The sequence below is a fragment of the Dermochelys coriacea genome, chromosome 3 (genome assembly GCF_009764565.3).
Source record: "Dermochelys coriacea isolate rDerCor1 chromosome 3, rDerCor1.pri.v4, whole genome shotgun sequence".
Lineage (NCBI taxonomy): Eukaryota > Metazoa > Chordata > Testudines > Dermochelyidae > Dermochelys > Dermochelys coriacea.
In genome coordinates, this window is record NC_050070.1 from 47,948,529 (window position 1) to 47,970,897 (window position 22,369).

The window sequence follows — 22,369 nt, forward strand, 5'->3', positions numbered from 1 at the left end:
ATCATGGCTGCCACTAAGTCTCCTGGGACCCTGGACCTTCTTCATCCCAATCCTGAAAAATGTCCTGACAGACCAGGCCACAGAGAGGGAGCCAGATGACACTCCCATTCCACTGGCTACAGCTAAATCCCGAAACACCATCTAGGATGTGAGACTTTTGTTAGACATACCCCTCCTGCCCCCTGTGTCCTTTTCCTTCCCCACCTTATTTCTTCTCTTTCCTATCTCCTTCCTTTTGCCTTCTGTATAATAAGAGTCTGGAGTAGCCACTAAGGCTGCATATTTTGAAACACTGCTGAAAGCCTGTTACCAGAAAGAGAAAGCTAAAAGAAATGCCCTAAACAGCCCAATGCTGGTATAAGTTTGCCAGGTCTTGGGAGAGGCTGATACGACCCTGTGCTGTGCCTGTGTTTTTCTGGCAGTTAGGCTGCAAGTAAGAGTCAACATCAGAGACAGAAGCTTCATTTTCTATCCGTATCTCTAATAAAAGTTTAAATGGATTTTAATGATGTGTTTGCCATGGTACTAAGTAGACAGGGGTCTCTATATATCAAACCTTGAACCTTGTTTAACACTGTTTAATAATTGGACAGACACCTTTAATGCTTTGAGCCCCCTACTTCCATCTAAATTGAACAATTGTACAATCTTTTATACACTTAATCAAGTTCTCTTCACAATTACATTTAAACTAAACAAAAAGAACAAATAAAATATTACCCACTGTAACTGTAAGATGAGAATATCAGTCTGTTCCTTATAACCCAATATGATGCACTAATTCAGTTACAGTTATATTAACAAAATGCTGTGATAAAATTTAACATACTTGTCACTGTGTTTAGCCAAAAATGACTGTGTAGTCTGCAAAGCCTCAGATATTTGTTCTTTCCTGGTTGCTATTTCATCAGCGGAAATCTGAAAAATATACAACCAAAATTCAGTTCTCCACAAAGAATATGTCTCAAAAGAGAGAATAGAAAAGTAGCCAACACACACAACTCCATTACTTTGAGCCAGCTATGCTGGGCAAACTTTGGGCATTTCTGGGTGGGCTAGGCCTAGATAAGGCTAGTTGTTTGTCATGGCAAAAATACCGTCATTTTTAAAAGGGGAAACCCACAGCACAAATCTTTTTGTCTAGAATTAAGCTCTTTGTCATGGACAATTACTAGGGAAACCAAATATCCTTTATTTTACAATATTTGTTTAAAAGCATACAATAGCATTTAACTAATTATTTAAAACTGTATTCACCTACACCTGACATATGGAAAGCCAACCTTATGCAGATTTCATGAAAGAGTCTTGTTCAGTAGGTTGCTGACCGAGATGACAAAGATCATGACTTCAGAAAAAATACCTGAAAGTCACAGATTGTGTCCTGAATATCATGGCTATGACAAAGAGGAATCTAGCACCGGCTCCTACTATGAAAAACCCAAAGGGGATAGGGTGGGTCAGGGCAATAGCCCCCAGCCCCCTTCCACGAGCCAGTGGAGCTGAGCTTCACCTTTTTACGAAGTGTAGCAGTGGCTGATGCCGTGTGTGCGCTCCCTCAGTGCTTGAAGGGACATTATGGCTTCTACATGCATAATATCCCCGAATAGCGTACCTCTGTAACCGCCACAACTTCAAGGTATGGCTTACAGGTCACAATAGAACCCAAAATTGTAGTCATTAATGTGGATTGGGATTTACTAACATGCTCAGCATTGGCTTTATTCTGCTAATGATTTTTACTGTTGACTTCAATGGGAACGGAGGATATGCCAACACTGAGCGGATTTTGAAAATCCCACCCATTAAGCTCACTGCTTTACAAAATGATACTTTGTAGACCAAACAGTAAAAACTAAACTGGGACTATGAAAGAGTAGTAACACTTAGGGCTGGTCTACATTATCCGGGGTGGGGTGGGGTGGGTTGGGTTGGGTTGGGTTGGGTTGGGGGAATCGATCTAAGTTACACAACTTCAGCTACGCGAATAATGTAGCTGAAGTCAACGTACTTAGATCTACTTACCACAGTGTGTTCACTGCGGTGTGTTGACGGGAGATGCTCTCCTGTCGATTCCCCTTGCGCTTCTTGTTGAGGTGGAGTACCGGATTCGATGCTAGAGTGATCAATTTATCATGTCTATACTAGACACAATAAATCAACCCCATTGGATTGATTGATGCCTGTCGATCCAGCCAGTAGTGTCGACAAGCCCCTAGCATTGGTCTTACACAAACCAATCTGTGAATCTGTACTACATGGTCGGCATATCCCATATGAACAGCTTTGTGAGCTCGACAATAAGGACAGTGCCAAAGCTTTATGTTTGGTTTGTTATGTGTATTCTGATTTAAAATGATAATTAAATAAACTAAACTAAGTCATAAAACATTCATATGACCCTGAGGCTGCTCATATAACATACAGCCAAGTCAGCCCCAAGAGAGCAGGAAAGCAGTATGCAGTGAACAAGGGACTTTACAATTGGAAATTTATATTCACATAAACCACATTACACCCATTAACTGCAGTAAATAAATGTCTGAAACAAAGGCCCATTCCAGAGGATAGCGAGCAACCTGGTAGCTAAATATATTAAAAAACTATTGCTTCCCTCCCTCCCCCCCTGGAAATTTTACAATTAACTGGGAGTGAAGCTTTTTAGGGTGCAGATTAAGGAGATTTCAGCCTATATTTCTTACACTACACCCCAGTACAGATGACCAAGTGCTCTATTTTTATGTCTGACTTTATGAACATTATCAATGTGGCAATTGATAATGAAGCAAGTCAAAAACTGTATCAGATCTCTTAACACTAAGAACAGACAAAAGGTTGTGTAGCAAAGTGTCTCTGACCAGAGTGGAGTGAGATTCTTGTTTTCTTACAACCATGTTATAATACTATATAACACGGTAGTTTACAAACTAGAAATAACAGGTTTATAATGAATTATCATTATCTACACTACTCCAGGAAACCATGTTAGCATAATGCTGATTCTAATCTGGACAGAGTACAAGCTACTCACTGCCATGTTGAGAAGAAAGCATATGGCAAGAGCCATGCATTTCTTCACCAACTTGGTTTCCTTTAAAAATTAGGGTTGGTTGCCAACAATAATATTCATAATTTTTTCCATTGTTCCTATTACCCACTTATCACCCTCTTCTTGTGTAGTGAATTAGCATTTCAGCTTTAAGAGACTCTCCTTCGGAATATAATGGATGGAGAGAAGCAGATATGCAGGCCAGCAAGAAAAGTAGGAACCTCTTAACTTTAAAGTGTACATGTTATTTCTGAAAAGTGAGTAAAAGGAAGGGAGGGCATAGGAGAGAGCTGGTGTAGTTAAGATGGTCTACAGAACAGACCCCAGGTTTGCTCCCTCCCTTTTTTTCCCTATATGAAAGATAAGAAGGTACATTGGTTGCCATTAAATAGCCAATATTTGCCAACAGTTATCTAAGAGTACAAAAGTGGTTTCCTAATCTATGAATGGGTTAAAATAAGGTCTCTAACAACTGTGTGGAAATTTTTAGCAAATCGTGATTTTTTCAAAATGGTAGTCACCTGACTCATAAAGGGCCAGGCCCAGCCCAGGATTGCTTCCATGAACACCAAAGGCTAAAGGGCTGCACAGATCACTCTCTATTTTAAAATGCACTTCTCCTTCTGAAGGAGAGATGACTCACCTTGTATGGTAACTGGAGTTCTTCAAGATGTGTCCCTCCATGAGTGCTCCACATCAGGATAGGTGCATGCCTGTGCACTCTGGGTTGGAGATATTTTGTCAGCAGTGTTCGCACCTGTGCATTAGATGCCCTCATGATCTGGTACAAGGGCATATAGGGAGGGGTGCATCTGTCTCCACTCGAGTTCTTTTTCAACCAAGGAAGTCCCATGAGAGACTTTGAGACAGAGGGGAAGGAGGGCAGGCAATGGAGCACCCACAGGGACACACATCTTGAACAATTCCAGTTACTGCATAAGTTGAGTACCCTCTCTTTCTTTGAGTGATGTCCCTATGGGTGTTCCAGATCAGGAGACTTCTGAGCAGTACTTCCATCATAGAGAAGAGTGTTGAGAAGGTGGATTCGGCACAGATTGTAGACCAGTGTCACCAAAAGCCACATCAGCTCTGGAAACAGTCACAAGACAGTAGAGCTGGGAGACCATGTATATCAAAGATCAGGTGGCTTCTCTGCAGATCTCTGGGATAGGTTTGTTTCTCAGCTGGGAAAGAGAGGTAGATTGAACCCTGGTGAAGTAAGTAAATACTAATGGAAACTGCGTGATCATGGGAGACTTTAACTTCCCAGATATAGACTGGAGGACCAGTGCTAGTAATAATAATAGGGCTCAGATTTTCCTAGATGCGATAGCTGATAGATTCCTTCATCAAGTAGTTGCTGAACCGACTAGAGGGGATGCCATTTTAGATTTAATTTTGGTGAGTAGCGAGGACCTCATAGAAGAAATGGTTGTAGGGGACAATCTTGGCTCAAGTGATCATGAGCTAATTCAGTTCAAACTAAATGGAAGGATTAACAAAAATAAATCTGCAACTAGGGTTTTTGATTTCAAAAGGGCTGACTTTCAAAAATTAAGGAAATTAGTTAGGGAAGTGGATTGGACTGAAGAACTTATGGATCTAAAGGTAGAGGAGGCCTGGGATTACTTTAAATCAAAACTGCAGAAGCTATCGGAAGCCTGTATCCCAAGAAAGGGGAAAAAATTCATAGGAAGGAGTTGTAGACCAAGCTGGATGAGCAAGCATCTTAGAGAGGTGATTATGAAGAAGCAGAAAGCATACAGGGAGTGGAAGATGGGAGGGATCAGCAAGGAAAGCTACCTAATTGAGGTCAGAAGATGTAGGGATAAAGTGAGAGAGGCTAAAAGTCGAGTAGAGTTGGACCTTGCAAAGGGAATTAAAACCAATAGTAAAAGGTTCTATAGCCATATAAATAAGAAGAAAACTAAGAAGGAAGAAGTGGGGCCGCTTAACACTGAGGATGGAGCGGAGGTTAAAGATAATCTAGGCATGGCCCAATATCTAAACAAATACTTTGCCTCAGTCTTTAATAAGGCTAAAGAGGATCTTGGGGATAATGGTAGCATGACAAATGGGAAGGAGGATATAGAGGTAGATATTACCATATCACAGGTAGAAGCGAAACTGAAACAGCTTAATGGGACTAAATCGGGGGGCCCAGATAATCTTCATCCAAGAATATTAAAGGAATTGGCACCTGAAATTGCAAGCCCATTAGCAAGAATTTTTAATGAATCTGTAAACTCAGGAATAGTACCGAATGATTGGAGAATTGCTAATATAGTTCCTATTTTTAAGAAAGGAAAAAAAAGTGATCCGGGTAACTACAGGCCAGTTAGTTTGACATCTGTAGTATGCAAGATCCTGGAAAAAATTTTGAAGGAGAATTTAGTTAAGGACATTGAAGTCAATGGTAAATGGGACAAAATACAACATGGTTTTACAAAAGGTAGATCGTGCCAAACCAATCTAATCTCCTTTTTTGAAAAAGTAACAGATTTTTTAGATAAAGGAAATGCAGTGGATCTAATTTACCTAGATTTCAGTAAGGCATTTGATACCGTGCCACATGGGGAATTATTAGTTAAATTGGAGAAGATGGGGATCAATATGAACATCAGAAGGTGGATAAGGAATTGGTTAAAGGGGAGACTGCAATGGGTCCTACTGAAAGGCGAACTGTCAGGTTGGAGGGAGGTTACCAGTGGAGTTCCTCAGGGATCGGTTTTGGGACCAATCTTATTTAATCTTTTTGTTACTGACCTTGGCGCAAAAAGTGGGAGTGTGCTAATAAAGTTTGCAGATGATACAAAGCTGGGAGGTATTGCCAATTCGGAGAAGGATCGGGATATTATACAGGAGGATCTGGATGACCTTGTAAACTGGAGTAATAGTAATAGGATGAAATTTAATAGTGAGAAGTGTAAGGTTATGAATTTAGGGATTAATAACAAGAATTTTAGTTATAAGTTGGGGACGCATCAATTAGAAGTAACGGAAGAGGAGAAGGACCTTGGAGTATTGGTTGATCATAGGATGACTATGAGCTGCCAATGTGATATGGCTGTGAAAAAAGCTAATGCGGTTTTGGGATGCATCAGGAGAGGCATTTCCAGTAGGGATAAGGAGGTTTTAGTACCGTTATACAAGGCACTGGTGAGACCTCACCTGGAATACTGTGTGCAGTTCTGGTCTCCCATGTTTAAAAAGGATGAATTCAAACTGGAGCAGGTACAGAGAAGGGCTACTAGGATGATCCGAGGAATGGAAAACTTGTCTTATGAAAGGAGACTTAAGGAGCTGGGCTTGTTTAGCCTAACTAAAAGAAGGTTGAGGGGAGATATGATTGCTCTCTATAAATATATCAGAGGGATAAATACATGAGAGGGAGAGGAATTATTTAAGCTCAGCACCAATGTGGACACAAGAACAAATGGGTATAAACTGGCCACCAGGAAGTTTAGACTTGAAATCAGACGAAGGTTTTTAACCATCAGAGGAGTGAAGTTTTGGAATAACCTTCCAAGGGAAGCAGTGGGGGCAAAAGATCTATCTGGTTTTAAGATTCTACTCGATAAGTTTATGGAGGAGATGGTATGATGGGATAATGGGATTTTGGTAAGTAATTGATCTTTAAATATTCAGGGTAAATAGGCCAAATCCCCTGAGATGGGATATTAGATGGATGGGATCTGATTTACTATAGAAAACTCTTTCCTGGGTATCTGGCTGGTGAATCTTGCCCATGTGCTCAGGGTTTGGCTGATTGCCATGTTTGGGGTCGGAAGGGAGTTTTCCTCCAGGGCAGATTGGAGAGGCCCTGGAGGTTTTTTTGCCTTCCTCTGTAGCATGGGGCATGGTTGACTGGAGGGAGGCTTCTCTGCTCCTTGAAGTTTTGAACCATGATTTGAGGACTTCAATAGCTCAGACATGGGTGAGGTTTTTCATAGGAGTGGTGGGTGACATTCTGTGGCCTGCGCTGTGCAGGAGGTCGGACTAGATGATCAGAGTGGTCCCTTCTGACCTTAGTATCTATGAATCTATGAATCTATAAGCAATAACTCTTGGAGGTGAGTGAACCCTTGAGACTTTGTACCAGGTTAAAATTCATCATGCAACCCATTTGAGTGCAAGTCGCCTGTCCTTTCATGCACCCTGCACTAGAGATAAAAAGTCTGGGTGAAGCCCTAATGCACCTAGTCCTGTCTAGGTAAAAAGCAAGAGTTCTTCTTCTCGCCCTTGGGCAAGAATGTTCTGGCTGTAGAGGAGTCCAGAGTAGCTCTGATGAAATTTGTTCATTGGGTGGGAGTGACAGTAGACTTTTCCACACTGAAGCGATGGCCCAGTGAGTGGAACAGAGACAAAATCTTCTGGTTGCTGTCTGTGCTTCGAGAAATGACCAGCTTTTTGGAAGCCAATCATCCAGGTAGGAGAAAATGATTATTTCCATCTGACAAAGATGGGATATGGCAGCCAACAGAACTTTGATAAAGACCATTCGAGTAGTGCAAAGGCTAAAAGGTACAACTCAATAGTGGTAGCGGTCTCTGTGCATCATAAAACATAGGAAACATTTGTGTGAAGGAGGCATAGCTATATGGAAATAAGGGCCCTGAAGGTCGAGGACAGCAAACCAATCTCCTAGGTCCAGAGCGGGAATTATTTTTCCTAACGATCATTGCTAATTTTTGCTACCATTCTGAACTATTAAGTGTGGACAAAGCTGTTTACTGTCCTGAACTGGTCGCCATCCCACATTTTTCTTTGGAACCAGGAAATACATGTAATAAAATCCTTTTCTGACTTAGTCAGGTGGCACAGGTTTGATTGCCCCCAGTGTTAACAGGGACTGCACCTGCTGCCTCAAGAGACTCTCATGAGAGGGGGTCCCTGCAGAGAGAAGGAGGCAAGGAGTAGAAGTAAGCTGAATCGGATGGAGTAATCTGTAAATATCACTTCCAAAATCCATCTCTCCTAGATGATGAGCTCTCAGGAAGGTAGGGAATGAGAGAGAGAGAGAGAGAGAGAGAGAGAGAGAGAGAGAGTGAGCACCCCATGAGAGTGGAGGGGGGATATGTGAAGCATAAAATCTGGAACAGGAAAAGAGTTTGTGACCCTTCATCAGTGGGTCAAAATGGTCATTCAAAGATGTTGCCAATTGGAAGGTTGCAGTACAGGGTAGTCCTTTCTATTAGAACCTGGGCTTCTTCCTGAAGGGCTCGGCTGTTCTCATGAGCTGGTAGTGGACTGAGCGAGATCATTGAGCCGTCTGTGGCCTGCTGTACTTTTTCTTTGCCATAAGTGTAAACATGCCCACAGATCGTAGCTTCACCCAGAATCCTTACGAAAGATGTGACCCATCCATAGTAGTGCTGAATAACTTGGGTCCCTTGAAGGGTGGGACCATCAATCATGTTTTGTACCTCATAGAGGATTGCAGACAAAAAGCTCTGCACCTGATTACTGCTGCAGCCATGGAGGAAGCAGCTGTGTGTCGGGGGCATCTAGTCAGGGCTGACAAGATGTCCTGGCAATTGTGTGGCCATCTGCTACGAGAGTTTGAACTTGTTCCCTCTGATCCTGGGGCGAGTGTTCAACAAAGGGTGAAAATTTGGAATAGTTTGTAAAATTGTGTTTCGTCAACAGTGTTTGGTAATTGGCTACTCTGAACTGTGGTGTGGCAGAGGAGTACGTTTTTCCATGCCAGAAGGTCCAATCCTCTTTGCTTTTTATCAGAAGGTGTAGAATGGAATCGATGTTGTCTATTCCATTCGTTGACTGCCTCCATAAGCAGAGAGTTGGGTGCAGAATAGGAAAAGAAATATTTTGATCCTTTGGGTGGGATGTAATACTTTTTGTCCAACCATTTACACATAGGCAGTGCAGTGGCTGGGGTTTGCCACAAAGTATGTGCCCAGGCCAACAGAGCATCAATAATGGGCAGGATGATTTTGCTCAGACAAGATGTATGAAGGATGTCCAAGAAGGAGTGTTGGGATTCTTTCTCCTTCAATGGGATAGGATCTCCTCTATACACTTTATAAGGTCCAGAAAGGCCTTGAAATCATCAGCATAAGATGGTGAGGGAGGCATGACAGCTTCATTTGGTGATGAGGATTTGTGGGAAGGTAATGTTTCATCCTCCGCAGCTCTTGTCCTTTGCATGATTCTGCTGTATGGAGAGACCAGAGTGCGGCATTTGTTGTTCTTGATGTATCCTTTTATGAGATGGTACCCTGTAAAACTAATCACCATAAGGGGCCTAGAGGTTCCAATACACCCACCTTGGTGGGGTGTAAGAGACTTGGGCAAGAACCCATTGTTATCCTTGCTAGGGTTGGGTGTATCCCTTGATAGAGTGTACCCAGAGTGAAGGAGGCTGAAAAGGGAAATCCTGTATAGATACTTCAGAATCTAATGAGGAGTCATGTCCTGTGCCAACTGGAGGGGCAAATGGTGTCAATAACAGTGGCTAAGTTGGCACCAGGATCCAAAAGGGATCCTGTAAATGCATGGGTATCAGAGACTGTTGATAGGAAGATAACAGATGGTGCTGAGTTGGGATTGGCTGGAAATGTGTCTGTATACCCTCAAAGAGTTTATCAGGGACTGGGGGCCAAGACATAGTTGAAAATGGTAGGAGATGGTAAGTAGGCTATGGCAGGTGAGACGGTATTGGTGGGGAGTGTGTCTCTGTATTCCTCAGCAATGGTGACTCAGGTGCTCCAGGATCGGAAGCTCCACATTAGTCAAAAGACTGGACTGTACCAGGGACTCAGAGTAGGAAATATCGGGAGTCAGAATATCTGGAGGTACCATAGATTGTACTGAAAGTACAATCAGTATGTCCTTCACGTCTGGTTGCTGGAGATGATATAGATGATTTCAGCCTGGCTCTGAAGTCCTTATCTATTGAAGCCATAGAGTTCAGTGCCAATGAAGGTACTGCTTAACATAGTTTACCAGACAGTTTCTTGGTATGTGGCATGGTCTTCTTAGCCAGTGCCATGATCTCAATAGCAAAGGGGATGGGAGCCTCAACAGTATGCATAATGAGACGCAAGGTCTCCTGAGACCTAGATCGAGTAGATGACTTATCCTTTTTCATTTCCTGTTCTGGAGAAGGAACCCTTTTCTTCTTTGATGGTTAAGACGGTTCTGAAGGGCACCCTGGGTCTTTGCTTACCATCGCAATGGAGATGGTCACCACAGCTGAGGATCTAGTGTACAGGGGGGTGACTCAGATCCTGTTGGTGTCAGTGAGTGTTCCATTAACAAGAGTTAGAGCCTGTCCCCCATCAATGTATTAGACCTGCTCTTATACCCTGAGTAGATCTTGAATTTGGAGGGGATGTGAGACAACTCAAGCCAGCTTTAATGTCCAGTGCTGCCTTGGAAAGACCTATGGCAGGTCTGGCAGGGTTCAAAGCCTGAGTTCTTGGGCACAGTGTGCACTCAAGACTGTGGATCAAAGGTCTGAGAAAAACAAAAGCACAATTCAGGCCAAAAAAAGGAAAGTGGAACCCCTGTCCCCCTTTTGTTAAGTGAAAATTGTGCTAAATAAAAATAAAGAAAAAATACTTAGAAAATACAGAAATGTTAGTGAGAGGTATAGCAAGGCACTAGGCTAGCTGGAGGACACGGCAATGCTCATCTCAAGCCACAGGCAGTTGAGAGAGAACTGGAGTGGCAGCAGTTCCACCTCTCACTATATGCCCTCATACTGGAGGACCAGGATGTCTAGAATGGAGGTATGGCTCCGTGGACATTGCTGACAAAAAATCTCTGATCCAGAGTGCACAGGTATGGATACATCTTGAAATGGAGCACCCATATGGACACTACTCGAAAAAGAACCAGCTACACACAATACAAACATTGACCCTTATGTGGCCACTCAAATGTGTCCCCATCCCACTGGTAGAGTCTTAGACAGACAATCAGAATCGCTTTGAAATATTACTCATTGTCTCCCCCTGGTGTCTTAACATGGTAAATGGGTTCTTCCTTTGCTAACTGACAGTCAAGCAAAGGAAAAAATGCAAATAAGTGAGGCAATCTGACCACCAAAGTCTCACTCAAAGAGCTCAGTGTGGGATAGGAAAGGATCCCAGCAGACCCACTCTATATCTCCTTTCCCTAAAATAGCACTCTTGTGGGAGGCAGTAAAGAAGCCACCTTCAACTGAAGAATCATGGGAGAGAAGACATTACTGCCTCTAATGCTCAATGGATGAGAGTAGCCCTCACCTATTCCAACTCAAAATACTTTTATATTTGAGAAAATGAAAACTGGTCTGGGATCCCGTCCCTTCCCCACTCCCATTTCTTCTATACTGGTGGTAGCATGGGTATTATTAGTGCTGTAGTAACTCCTGCAAGACGAGGAAACAGACCCAGCATTGGATGTACATTGTGCAGAAGGCAGAGATCATTTATATAAGCTGTATACCCAGTTGGTTCTGCAGCTCCCACGTTCAGAGTTGGGTTCCTTCTATATTAGTGACCTTGTGCCCTGACTTTACCTCTGGATATGTCAGCCTTCTATAGTCAGAAGATGTCGCATTTTGGGATCTTCACATCCCAGAGGGCAGCCTATATTTTTTTCTTAAGAGTGCTCCAAAATATCTTGTTCTCTTAAATGTTTTCATATTTGTAAATGTATTTTATTAATGTTTTAAAATCTCTCCCTCAGAAACAAATGTGAAATTAAATCTTTCTAGTATCACAAAAATATTTATGGAAATCCTTGTGCATATTAACCAGGACAAAGAGAAAAAAAAGTGATGCTCTATCAAGAAATCTTTGAGTACCTGCTGCTTAAGCAAGTCTGCCTTTTCAGCCTTTTCTCCTTCTCCCTTGCTGAGGATCTTGCTGATGTCTGACACCCATTTCAGTAAATTCCCAGCTTTCTCAACATGTTCTTTCTTTTCCTCTTCCATTGACTTCTGGGAGGTAATGTGCATCGTAAAAAAGACATTTATTTAAACTGTTGAGATATTAAATTTTAAGACCCACAAACTCTCAATCCTCTCACAATGCCACTATTACACAAAAGCTACTATAGTTTGAGTAGTTTTATTTATTTATTTACTTTATGCATTACTGTCACCTATATGAAAATATATATATGTATATGAGAAATAACTGAAGACATTAATAGAGGTGATTCCGCCAAGATATTTGCACAGATTCTAAAATGGCTACAGTACATACATATTCTCTCTCTCTCTCACACACACACGAACCATTTTATAGACAGTACAGAAACAGATTAATCCTCCCAGCCCCTACTCAGAAATTAATATCTAAATAATGCTTGTAGTCAGAAAAGCTAAAGCATCTTAGAGTTGCTGCCTTTGCATTAGCCTTATATTCATATAGCCAACGCAGTGTATCACACTGCCGGAGTACACTAGGATAGGTTACTGAATTACATTTAAGAGGAAATACAATGTTATTATAGACTTTGAACCAAGATATACTGAAAAATAATCACAGAGGAGTCACCATTTTGTCCACAATAAATATATTATGAATTTGTAGTTTGTGTCAAATAGTATATGATTTTTAACCAGCGTTTTATAGTAGTTGGAAACTTTTCAGTACTTAAAAATGTGTTGAAACGCTTTCACTTATCATAAGAAAAAAGGAAAGAACATTTAAAAATGGTTAAAAAAAACCTAAGCATTTCATATCAATGCATCTTATCTCAGACATACTGGAGCTTTATAAAAAACTAATTGCACTGATCCAAGTTTTCTCTGAAATCAGTGGAAAATCATGTTGATGAGAAATTTAAACAATACCACTCCAGACTACAAATGCATGACCTAATTCGGCAAATACTAAATATATGTGAGTAGCTTTATGCATGTGAGTAGTCTCGTGTGCATAAGTGTTCCAAAGATTTAAGCCTAAATCTCTGTACCACATTTTGATACCTTTGTAATATAAAATATTTGTTTTTTTAAGATTTAAGAGCAGTTTGAAATGCTAAATGAAGCCATCATGGCTGGATGAAATATTGTAATATTATACTCAAAACAGTTCCTATTTTGAAGTCAATGGGACTTTTGCCTAATGAAATCATGTAAACACTGAAGCACTTCATACCTATTATGAACTTTTCATTGAATGGACTTTGGATCTGGCCCAAAAGTGAGTACCAAAATCACTGTTCATTACGAAGCATAATAAAGACTAGAAATTCCTATCTTAATGGGCTCAGTTGCTTCTAATAATCGTAGCCCTGTGTGGCAATCAAAAATAGATTTTTCCAAGGCTTCTTTATATGTTAACTTCTTCTTTGTTTTGGGGCATGTAATGGCTTTAACATGTGACTTGTCATCTTTCATTTTTGTAGCTGTGATAGCATCAATAATGCCATTCTTAATAGCATCTTCCATAGACAACCTGCACTGAGATTTTGGATCTATCAGTCCACCAGTCAAGTATTGATACTGCAGGCAGCGAATGCCTGTGTCTTTGTTCAGGACATTTACATTCATAGCTTCAATGGCTGACATAATTTTGTTTGTTACAGGATGAATGATCCCAGTAAAGACTAGCTCACACTGCTGAATTTGCTTAGCACTTATTTCATCTATTAACTCCCTTTGCAAAGCTTCTGAAACACTGTATTTTTTCCCAGTAAATGGATCAATGATGCCTCCTGTACTGGCTTGAGCTTCAAGACACCTTAGGGCAGTAATTCTATCCACCAAGTTTTTGCGTGAGGCTTTTAGAACTGTAATTCTTTCATTGGTGTCAGAAAGCCAGTATCCTGCAATAGGGCTGTTCATATCTTTACATGGTCGTGAACTGCTCAGCAAAATATCACCAAACTCATTAGCTGTGATGAGGCCTTCCTTATATTTATTGACTAATGTTCTGTCAATTGTACCCTGTGTTAATGACTCTTCAATATTAAACTGTATTCCAGTTTTGAGATCTGTTAGCAAAAGAGAAGAGTTTCCACAGGAATCAAAACATGTAGACTCCTTCCATTGAAATTCCCGTTCTAATAGCTCAAGATATGTACTTTTATCAATTAAATCCCTTTGATAAGCCTCATATGAAGTCATTTCTGTTCCAGTTTTGATGTCTACTACGGAAATTTTATTAACTTTTTCTGCTGATGGGCTAGTAATTTTTCTGTTCCCAACTGGAAGCAGAAAACATTTGCTATCTACATCAAACACACACATTTCCAGCAACTCATAGTAGTACATGGCTTGCCTATTATTTGGGTTTTGAAAACCCTTTGCATTACTAGAAGATTCATGTAAAAATTTTAAAATTGTGTTATTTAGCAAGCCTAGCTGCACTGCGACATCTGGAGGAATACGAACACTTCTTACAGGGTCAATAATTCCCCCACTTGCAACCTGGGCTTCAAGAATATTTTTACCTTTTTGTCTTTCCAGGATTCTAGCTTCAATAGCTTGATACACTGATATTATTTTACCAGAACAGTAATATCCTAAAACTGCTTTCTCTGCTTCAAGTAGTCTACCTTTGAATTCATTATCTACAAGTCCTTTAACAATGGAGTCATGGACAGAATATTTCTGACCTGTTGTGGGATCAATGATGAAACCCGTGGCAGCCTGGGCTTCTAAAAATGCTAATGCTAATGTTTTTTCAATTATTCTTTTCTTTGCTGCTAAAGCAAAAGAGATTATTTCTTTGCTGGATTCACAGTACAGCCCAGCTATAGCAGTAGGTTTGGTTAAAAACATTTCAAGACTTTTCTGAACTTCATCAATTGACTTCTGCCCTGAATGAAGCTGTTCAACTGTGCTCCTGTCTAGCAGCTTAACTTCAACCAACTGCTTGGCAGTTACATCATGTCGGAGACCTTGAAATTTAAGATCGTCTTCCCCAGCAGAATATTCATAGTGAACCATATCAACATTCTTTACATTTTTGCCCTCTAAGAATGAGCTAATCTTTGGAAAATCTTCTCCCTTTAAACCTTCAGACGTTTGGTATCCCTCAAACATCCTGTCTTCATTACCAAGATTCTTGTCATTTTCTTGTTTTAATGTTGTAACTTCAACAAGCACATCATATTGCTTGCTCTTCACTATCTGTAAATAGGAATTTTTTGACACAATGAGCAATAGAGCTGGAGAATGTAATCTGCACTTCACATAATTCAGTCCAAAGTCCACCACCAGAAGAATGCAATAGAGAAAGTGAACAGCAGAAATCATGAATAAGAAATTTTATTAGCATGGATAGCACAGAATATAATTAACTATATATTTTAAATGGTACACCTCATATATTTATTTTAAAAAGGATAGATTAATGGGAATGTGGATGAAATGCAAGGTAGAAATTTTATTCTGTGCTTATTACCTGCACTTATTGATATCACTCATTGCACTTTTAACAGTAACTGAGTATAATCATTGTATGTGAATTTCTATAATGTACATAAAGAGGAAAAGGAGTACTTGGGGCACCTTAGAGACTAACAAATGTATTTGAGCATAAGCTTTTGTGAGCTACAGCTCACTGCATCTGATGAAGTGAGCTGTAGCTCACGAAAGCTTATGCTCAAATAAATTTGTTAGTCTCTAAGGTGCCACAAGTATTCCTTTTCTTTTTGCGGATACCGACTAACACGGCTGCTACTCTGAAACCTGTTATAATGTACATAAACCTTAAACAAATAAAAATATAGATTCAAATAAACCTATTGCAAATATTTGAGTATTTCAGTCTTTTTTTGTATTCACAGATAAGCAGAAGAGGTCCCAATACACCAGAATAAAAAGAGTATACAACAGAGAGCATAGAACAGCAATACCAAATTTTAAAGAATGGAATAATAAAAACCAGCACCAGCAAGGCAAATGTCAACAAAACTCAGAGTATACCTCCAAAGGGTGCATGAGCTTTACTAGTCCTGTTCCATGTTTTTCTTCTTCATGCCTAGTAGCTTGCCAGGAAGTGTGAAGGTTTTTATCTCTTAATTTGTCTATTTCTGATATTCTTGTCATGGGGTTTGTTTTATCAAAAGTTATCTGGAGCTGGGTGCTTGTCTGAGAAACAAACTCTGTAAAAGACTGTTGGCCTGTATCATCTTCTAGGGATTGGTTTGTTCTTGACAACTGGAGCTGCGCCTCTTTTGGTTCTGTATCATCAGCACCCAGGTGCAGCTTCTTTTCTCCTAATCGATCCATTTTAAACCCCGGAATGTTTATATCAACCTGTCTCTCCTGTTTCTGTCTGAACAATGAAGAAGTCGTTTTTGCACATGGATGAAGTTGTTCTAAATCTCTAGGTGAGGTTTCTCCCAGGTAATTAAACTCCTTTCCCTTCTTCTCAAAGTCCAATTTGAATATAGAACCTTTGATGTTATTATGTTGCTTAACTCCATTCTGAAACATTAGGAACTGGTGTTCACGTTCCTTCATTGGCATTTCCATATCCTGTTTTAGGGTCTCCACCACGCACCTCTGTACCTCCAAATCCTCCTCAAGTTTCCGATATTTCTGAAAATAATCCATTTCAGCACGATTTCCTTGTTGTAGTTGCTCACATTTCTGAAGTCTTTCTTGCAAATCTTCAATTTGCATCTTGTACAATTTAATATTCTCTTCAGCCATATCTTTTTCTTGCTGAAGAGTGACACATTCCAATCTTATACCCGAAATATCATTTTCAGTGATGCTATGGGATTCCAGTAGTTTTTCAACTTTTTTTCTAAATTCCTCTGCAGAATGTTTAAACCTAATGGACTCTTCCTGAAACAGAGCCATCTTTTTGCGTGCCATTTGCTCATCTAGGGTCTTTTGTTGGAATTCATCCTGCAGTTTCTTCAGTTTACTATTTAGCTCTTGTATATGAGTTTGTTGTAGCTGTATTTTCTGCTCACTCAACCTCTTTTCAACCGTGAAAGAATTTAGTTTTGCATTTAGATTGTTAACCTCTATCTCAGCGTTCAGTTTGAAAGCTCCCTGCTTATCACACTTCTGTTTAAATTCACTGGCTAATGTTTTTGTTTTTATTAAGTCATCTTCTAGACTTTTGATTTTACTTATGAATTCTTGCTCAATTATTATCTGCTTGTGCAACTGTTCATTTGTGGTACGTAGCTGCTCTTTAAAATCATCTGCTAGGGCTTTTAAGGCATCATTTTTTCTCTGAATACTTTGTTTCTCCAGCATTATCCTCTCTGATTCGGACCGAATTTGTTGCATCATTATTTTGGTTTCAGTATTCGATCTGGTAAGCTCCTCTACCTTTTGTTTCAATGATTCTGCCAAACGATTGCTTTTGGCCAAATCGTCTTTCAGCTTTTGAATCTTCTGTTGATTTTCATTCTCTGCTCTTGTCTTTTGAAGCAGCTGTTCCTGGATTTTTTTATACTGTTCTTGCAGATTATTTGCTTCTCCTTTGCATGACTGTGTTCTTTGTTCAGCTATCAACTTCTCTTTCTGGAGAGAGTTGATTTGTGAATTTAAATGCTGAACAGTGATTTCAATTTGTGTGTGTGATCTAGTCAATTCCTCTACTTCCCTTTTTAACTGTACCTTTTCCTGCTGAAGAGATTTCAGCTCTTCTTGATAATTTACTTTAATTTTCTTAAGATCTATGGCCTCTTGCATTACCTCTTCAGCTTTAACTGTGGTTTTGTGCAGCTGCCTATCGAGTTCTTTCAACTGTTGCAAATATCCCTGCTCTACCTGATCTTTTTGGTCCAACTCAATTTTCAGACATTTAAGTGTATTATTGGCATCATCTAATTTCTCTTTTAATAAATGAGCCTTTTCTTCGGCTGATGCTTTTTGAAGTTCAAGATCATTCAGTTCGTACTTTAGATCTTTAATGTTTTTTTCAGCCTTTTTGTTGGCAATAGTCAGCTCATCTACTTGCTGTTTAAGCTCCTCTACTTTCTTTATTTCTAATTTTTTCTGGAAACCTGTAATTTCAGAATCAACCCGATAATGCTTGTCTTGCACAGATGTGCAAGTTGGCAGCACATTCTCTCTTATTATGGAATATCTGCTTTCAACTATTTGCCTTCTAGCTTCAGTTTTCTCTTTTTCTTGGAGCTTTATTTCTGCTAGTTTTCCTTGATACTCAAAACCTTGTTCCATTTGCTTTATTAGCTTCATAAGTTTTTCCTCTCCTTCTGTTTTTCTCCTCAATTCTGCCATTAAAGCTTTTTTCTGCTGCTCTAAATCTTGAAGATTTGTGTCTTTCCTTCTCAGGTGCTCTTCAAGTTTTCTTCTAGCAGCAGTACTTTCCTCTATTTGAGTTCTAAAAGCTCTGAGGTTTTCTTCAACTATATTTCTTTGAGCTTCTGCCTGCAAGGTGAGCTGCCTTACATGTTCTAACTCCTGCTCTGCATATACTTTCTCTTTAGCAATGCTCTCAAGCTCTATTTGATACCGCTTTGCCTCTTGCTCAGCCTTGGTTTTCTGAAAAGATATCTCTTCCACATACTTCTGCTGTTTCTTCAGCTCATCATCTGCAGCTTCCTTCACTTTGGGGAGTTCCTGTTCTACATGGAACTTTTGTTTCTTCAACTCCTCTAACATTTTCTCAAGCTCATTTATCTTTCCCATAAGTTTTCTGTTCTCATCAATTGTTGACTTCTGTTGCGCCATCAGATCTGAGTATGCTGCACGTGCTGATGCCGCCTCATTGTTTATAATCTATAAGAAAATTTAATATATACAAATATGTTTAAATCTATTCTTTTTTAATATAGCATGTGAAATCTGTTGTATTATTTTCAAGACATAGTTGAAAATACTTACTAACGTGTATTCGGCATGTCAATACAGTAGGATGAGCAGTTCCCACCACCATCACCTTCTCCTTACATAGTAAGCTTCAGACAAGAAATCATTAGTTCATGATGAAAAAAATCCTTCATAAAGGAATCCACAAAGGGGAGAAATCCCAAAGAATCTCTTTTGTTACTCAGGATGCACTAAATGGTTAGAAAAGTCAGACAGCCACTTGCATATGATCTTGCTCAAAACAAATAGCTATAACAAGTAATGAACAAAACACAATATGCAAGGATCAGACAGGTCAAGGAAGTTCAGCATTTCCAGTTTGGTTCAGTAGGAATTTAAAGCATTTTATGTTTACAACAAACATAATACAACACAAATTTGGAAATCTGTCCAAGAAAAGAAATAATACATGAAGCTGCATTCAGGATGTATCCATACTAGGAAAAAAGGTGTTTTCTTACCATGTGCTAGCTAACACGTGTCAACTAGGAGGTAGTAAACTCTTAATGAAGAGAGGGCAGATAGTAGTTTTCACGCATAAGCAGATAGCTGTAGTAGTTTCCACACATTAGCAGATGGAGGTAGACATTAGGAGGGAGAAGAGGGTTCATCTCGACCTGCTAACGTGTTCAAACTACAATTGCCTTGTCTTCACTAGAATTTTATCATGTTAGCTAACATGAGGTAAGAACACACATTTCTTCCTAGTGAAGGCAAGGCCTAGTCTGAGGTGAAAAGCAAGCAATTTTTCTAATAAACAGAAGGTTATTTTAACAGACTTGCCTGATTTCAGTTGCAATGAGACTACACTTACATATCACAAGAAGTACTAATAAAAAGGCAGCTTCATTCCCTCTTTTCCTCCTTCACTTGGATGATTTTAAGTAAACACTAAGGAAATGTCTACACTGAAAAAAAATAAAAAACAACCTGCAGCAGCATGTTTCTGATCCTGGATCAACTCAAACTGTGGGGCTAAAAACAACATTGTAGAAGATTGGGTTCAGGCTGGCGCCTGGGCTCTGCAACCCCATCAAGGATGTGGGTCTCAGAACCCAGCTTCCAGCCCAAGCCAGAACATCTACACTGCTATTTTTAGTCCTGTAGCATGAACTCCATAGGCCTGAGTCTGTCGACCCAGGCTCTGATACTTTGTGCTGTGGGTCATTTATTGCAGTGCAGACACACCCTTACAGGTGTTGGGATTAAACTGGATCAGCTTCGGAGCATCTCCTTTTATGCTGACAGTTACACAACAAACGTATTAAATGTAAAGTGTTTTTAGACAATTAAAATTGAGACTCTGATTGCAGTTGAATCTAGGATCACAAATTAAATTTTGCTATTATGCAATCTTGCACTCTTTCTGATTAGCAATGTAAGGCATCAGCTGGGAGGTATACCTGCTAGTATAACATTGTGACATTAAAATTTGACGAAACAAATTCAAAATTATTGAAAAAAATCAATTGTTTTGCCATCTCTGAATCTATACCGATTAATAGATTAACAACGTATTAATTTATAGTTATGCTCAATCAACTTTAAATCAGCTCCACCTTCAGATCTTTTTCCTCCAAGATTCAAATATTGAGTTAGATTGATTTTTGAATGGTATTTATTTTTAATTGGAGTTTGATTTGCATTAAGAGAAAACTTCTGGTACCTCAATATCTTTTTCTGTTCTTTTTCTCTTCATCATCCATGTCATTACTTTTTATTTGCTTTTCTTCTTCCCAGAATTAATGTTCTGTTATTGTGTTTTCATTTTACTGTCTGGAGCTTATTGTCTATTTCAGGTACCTTGGTGCTCGGATTTTTACCTTTATTCTGCATTTCTGCAACCAGCAATATATCTTCCCTTTGTTGGTACTGATCTAATTCATCCTCTGCACTCTGTTTGTTCAAACTGATGCCTGTATTGGCCAAACTATGAATCTTAGTCTGTGTCAAATTCTCTTTGTTTTCTCTACTGTCATTTCTAAATTGTATTTTTTGCTAATTCAGCTTCTGAAACTGGAAAAATATTCTTTTCCCTTGGAATTACTTCTTTCATTGAACTGGTTATTTTTACATTTGTCTCCCCTAAAAGTTGTCCCTCTAAACCTGGACCACTGTGTATTCGTGACTTTTCAGAATTTAATATAAGTGGTTCTGAAGCATTTTCTATATGCTTGCTTCTCTTAGAAATATCAAACAGGTATGCAATATTTGCTTGAACTATATTCTTTGCTTGAGTTGGATTTAGGTCTTTCTGGAGAGTTGTTTTCTGCTACAAAACAGTTGTCATCCAAAGGGGCATTATGCAGTTTGTTTGCGTTCCCTTCATCTGGATCAGAAATGCCATCTTCCTCACAGGCTGCCAATTCAGCTTTGTTGTCTTTTCACTTCCCTTGTACACTTTCATCTCTCTGGGGGTGATTTCTTGCTTTACAGTTGATATAGTTTCATCACTCTCTTGCAACTCGTCTTCAGAGTTTAAAGACACATTGTCACTACTTCTGTTGAGGCCATGATCTTTGGCATTTAGCATAGTAGATTTTCAGCAAGTAGTCTCGTTGAAAGATGTTCTTGTTGCCTGTTTGGGTTGGTATCCACAGCATACCTTCCAGTCTTTGAATGACATCATCTCTCTTCATCATTAGCTTAAAGTTTCTGAATACAACCCAAGTTTCTCCTTTGTTGGAGCATCTTCCCTTGCTCTTCTTAAAACATCTTTTTCTTTGATTTCATGCATTTTCTCCACTAATACTTCAGAAAACTTCTTCGGCTCTCCCCGTTTCCTGTCTCATTCCATCAACAATTGGCTGATTTCACACCTCACCAGAATCGTCATTTATATTAACAATGACACAAATCTGAGATGGAACAGAGTCTCCTTTACTACCATTCTCTGTGTTTTGATGCTGTTTACCAGAAAGAGTGGTTACTTCCTTTCTTGTATGTAGCTGCTCTTCTCCGTTATTTCTACCAGCACTTTCTTGACCATGAGGCTTCAACAGTTGCTTTGATGTTCTGTCCGTTATGATTTTATCACGTATGTCAGTATCAAATTCTTTTCTTTGAATTTCCAACTTACTCTCAGATATACTATGAGAAATATCTTTCTGCAAATCTCTCTCATCTATTGGGTTTTCTCCTACTCTGTTTTTCTGTCTTTGTTCAACTGCTTCATCACATCCCAAAGGTTCAAAAACTACAGCTACCAGCATGTTTTTCTGGAATTCAGGCTCAGTGGATAAACTCTGAGCTGACAGCACACAGGTTTAAATTTAGATTTTAAATGTCAAAGACTTCATAGCCAGGTCCTTATTTTATCCTTCTTCTATGCACCAAACTCTTAATGACATCATTCAAAATTCTTAACAAAGACAAGGATAGAATAAAGTCCTGAACGTCAGAGGAAAAAAATTAAAAGTATAATCCCAGAAAAACTGATGACTGTTTCTGCTTTGAAATGGAAAAGCTCCAGGATACGCTACTTTGATTCCAAAAGGAATTATTATATTGTTTTGCAATTAGAAAGCAACCTTATCTACTAAGAAGTT

The 22,369-nt window shown here is 39.4% G+C and overlaps 1 protein-coding gene across 16 annotated transcripts in view; it reads right to left on the reverse strand.

Annotated features, from left to right (window-relative positions):
* The window catches only part of DST (dystonin), a 468,601-nt gene that overhangs the window by 166,162 nt on the left and 280,070 nt on the right, over nt 1-22,369 (reverse strand). For 15 of the 16 annotated variants that reach the window (XM_038397725.2, XM_038397722.2, XM_038397727.2 and 12 more), the window contains 2 exons: nt 11,865-11,999; nt 830-918 (listed from right to left, as the gene is read on the reverse strand). In XM_038397725.2, the coding sequence (XP_038253653.1) occupies nt 830-918; nt 11,865-11,999 (224 nt within the window). Of the gene's footprint in view, nt 1-829; nt 919-11,864; nt 12,000-12,124; nt 15,147-15,944; nt 18,732-22,369 lie in introns of those variants that run through there. The other variant, XM_043510401.1, reaches the window with a different exon arrangement.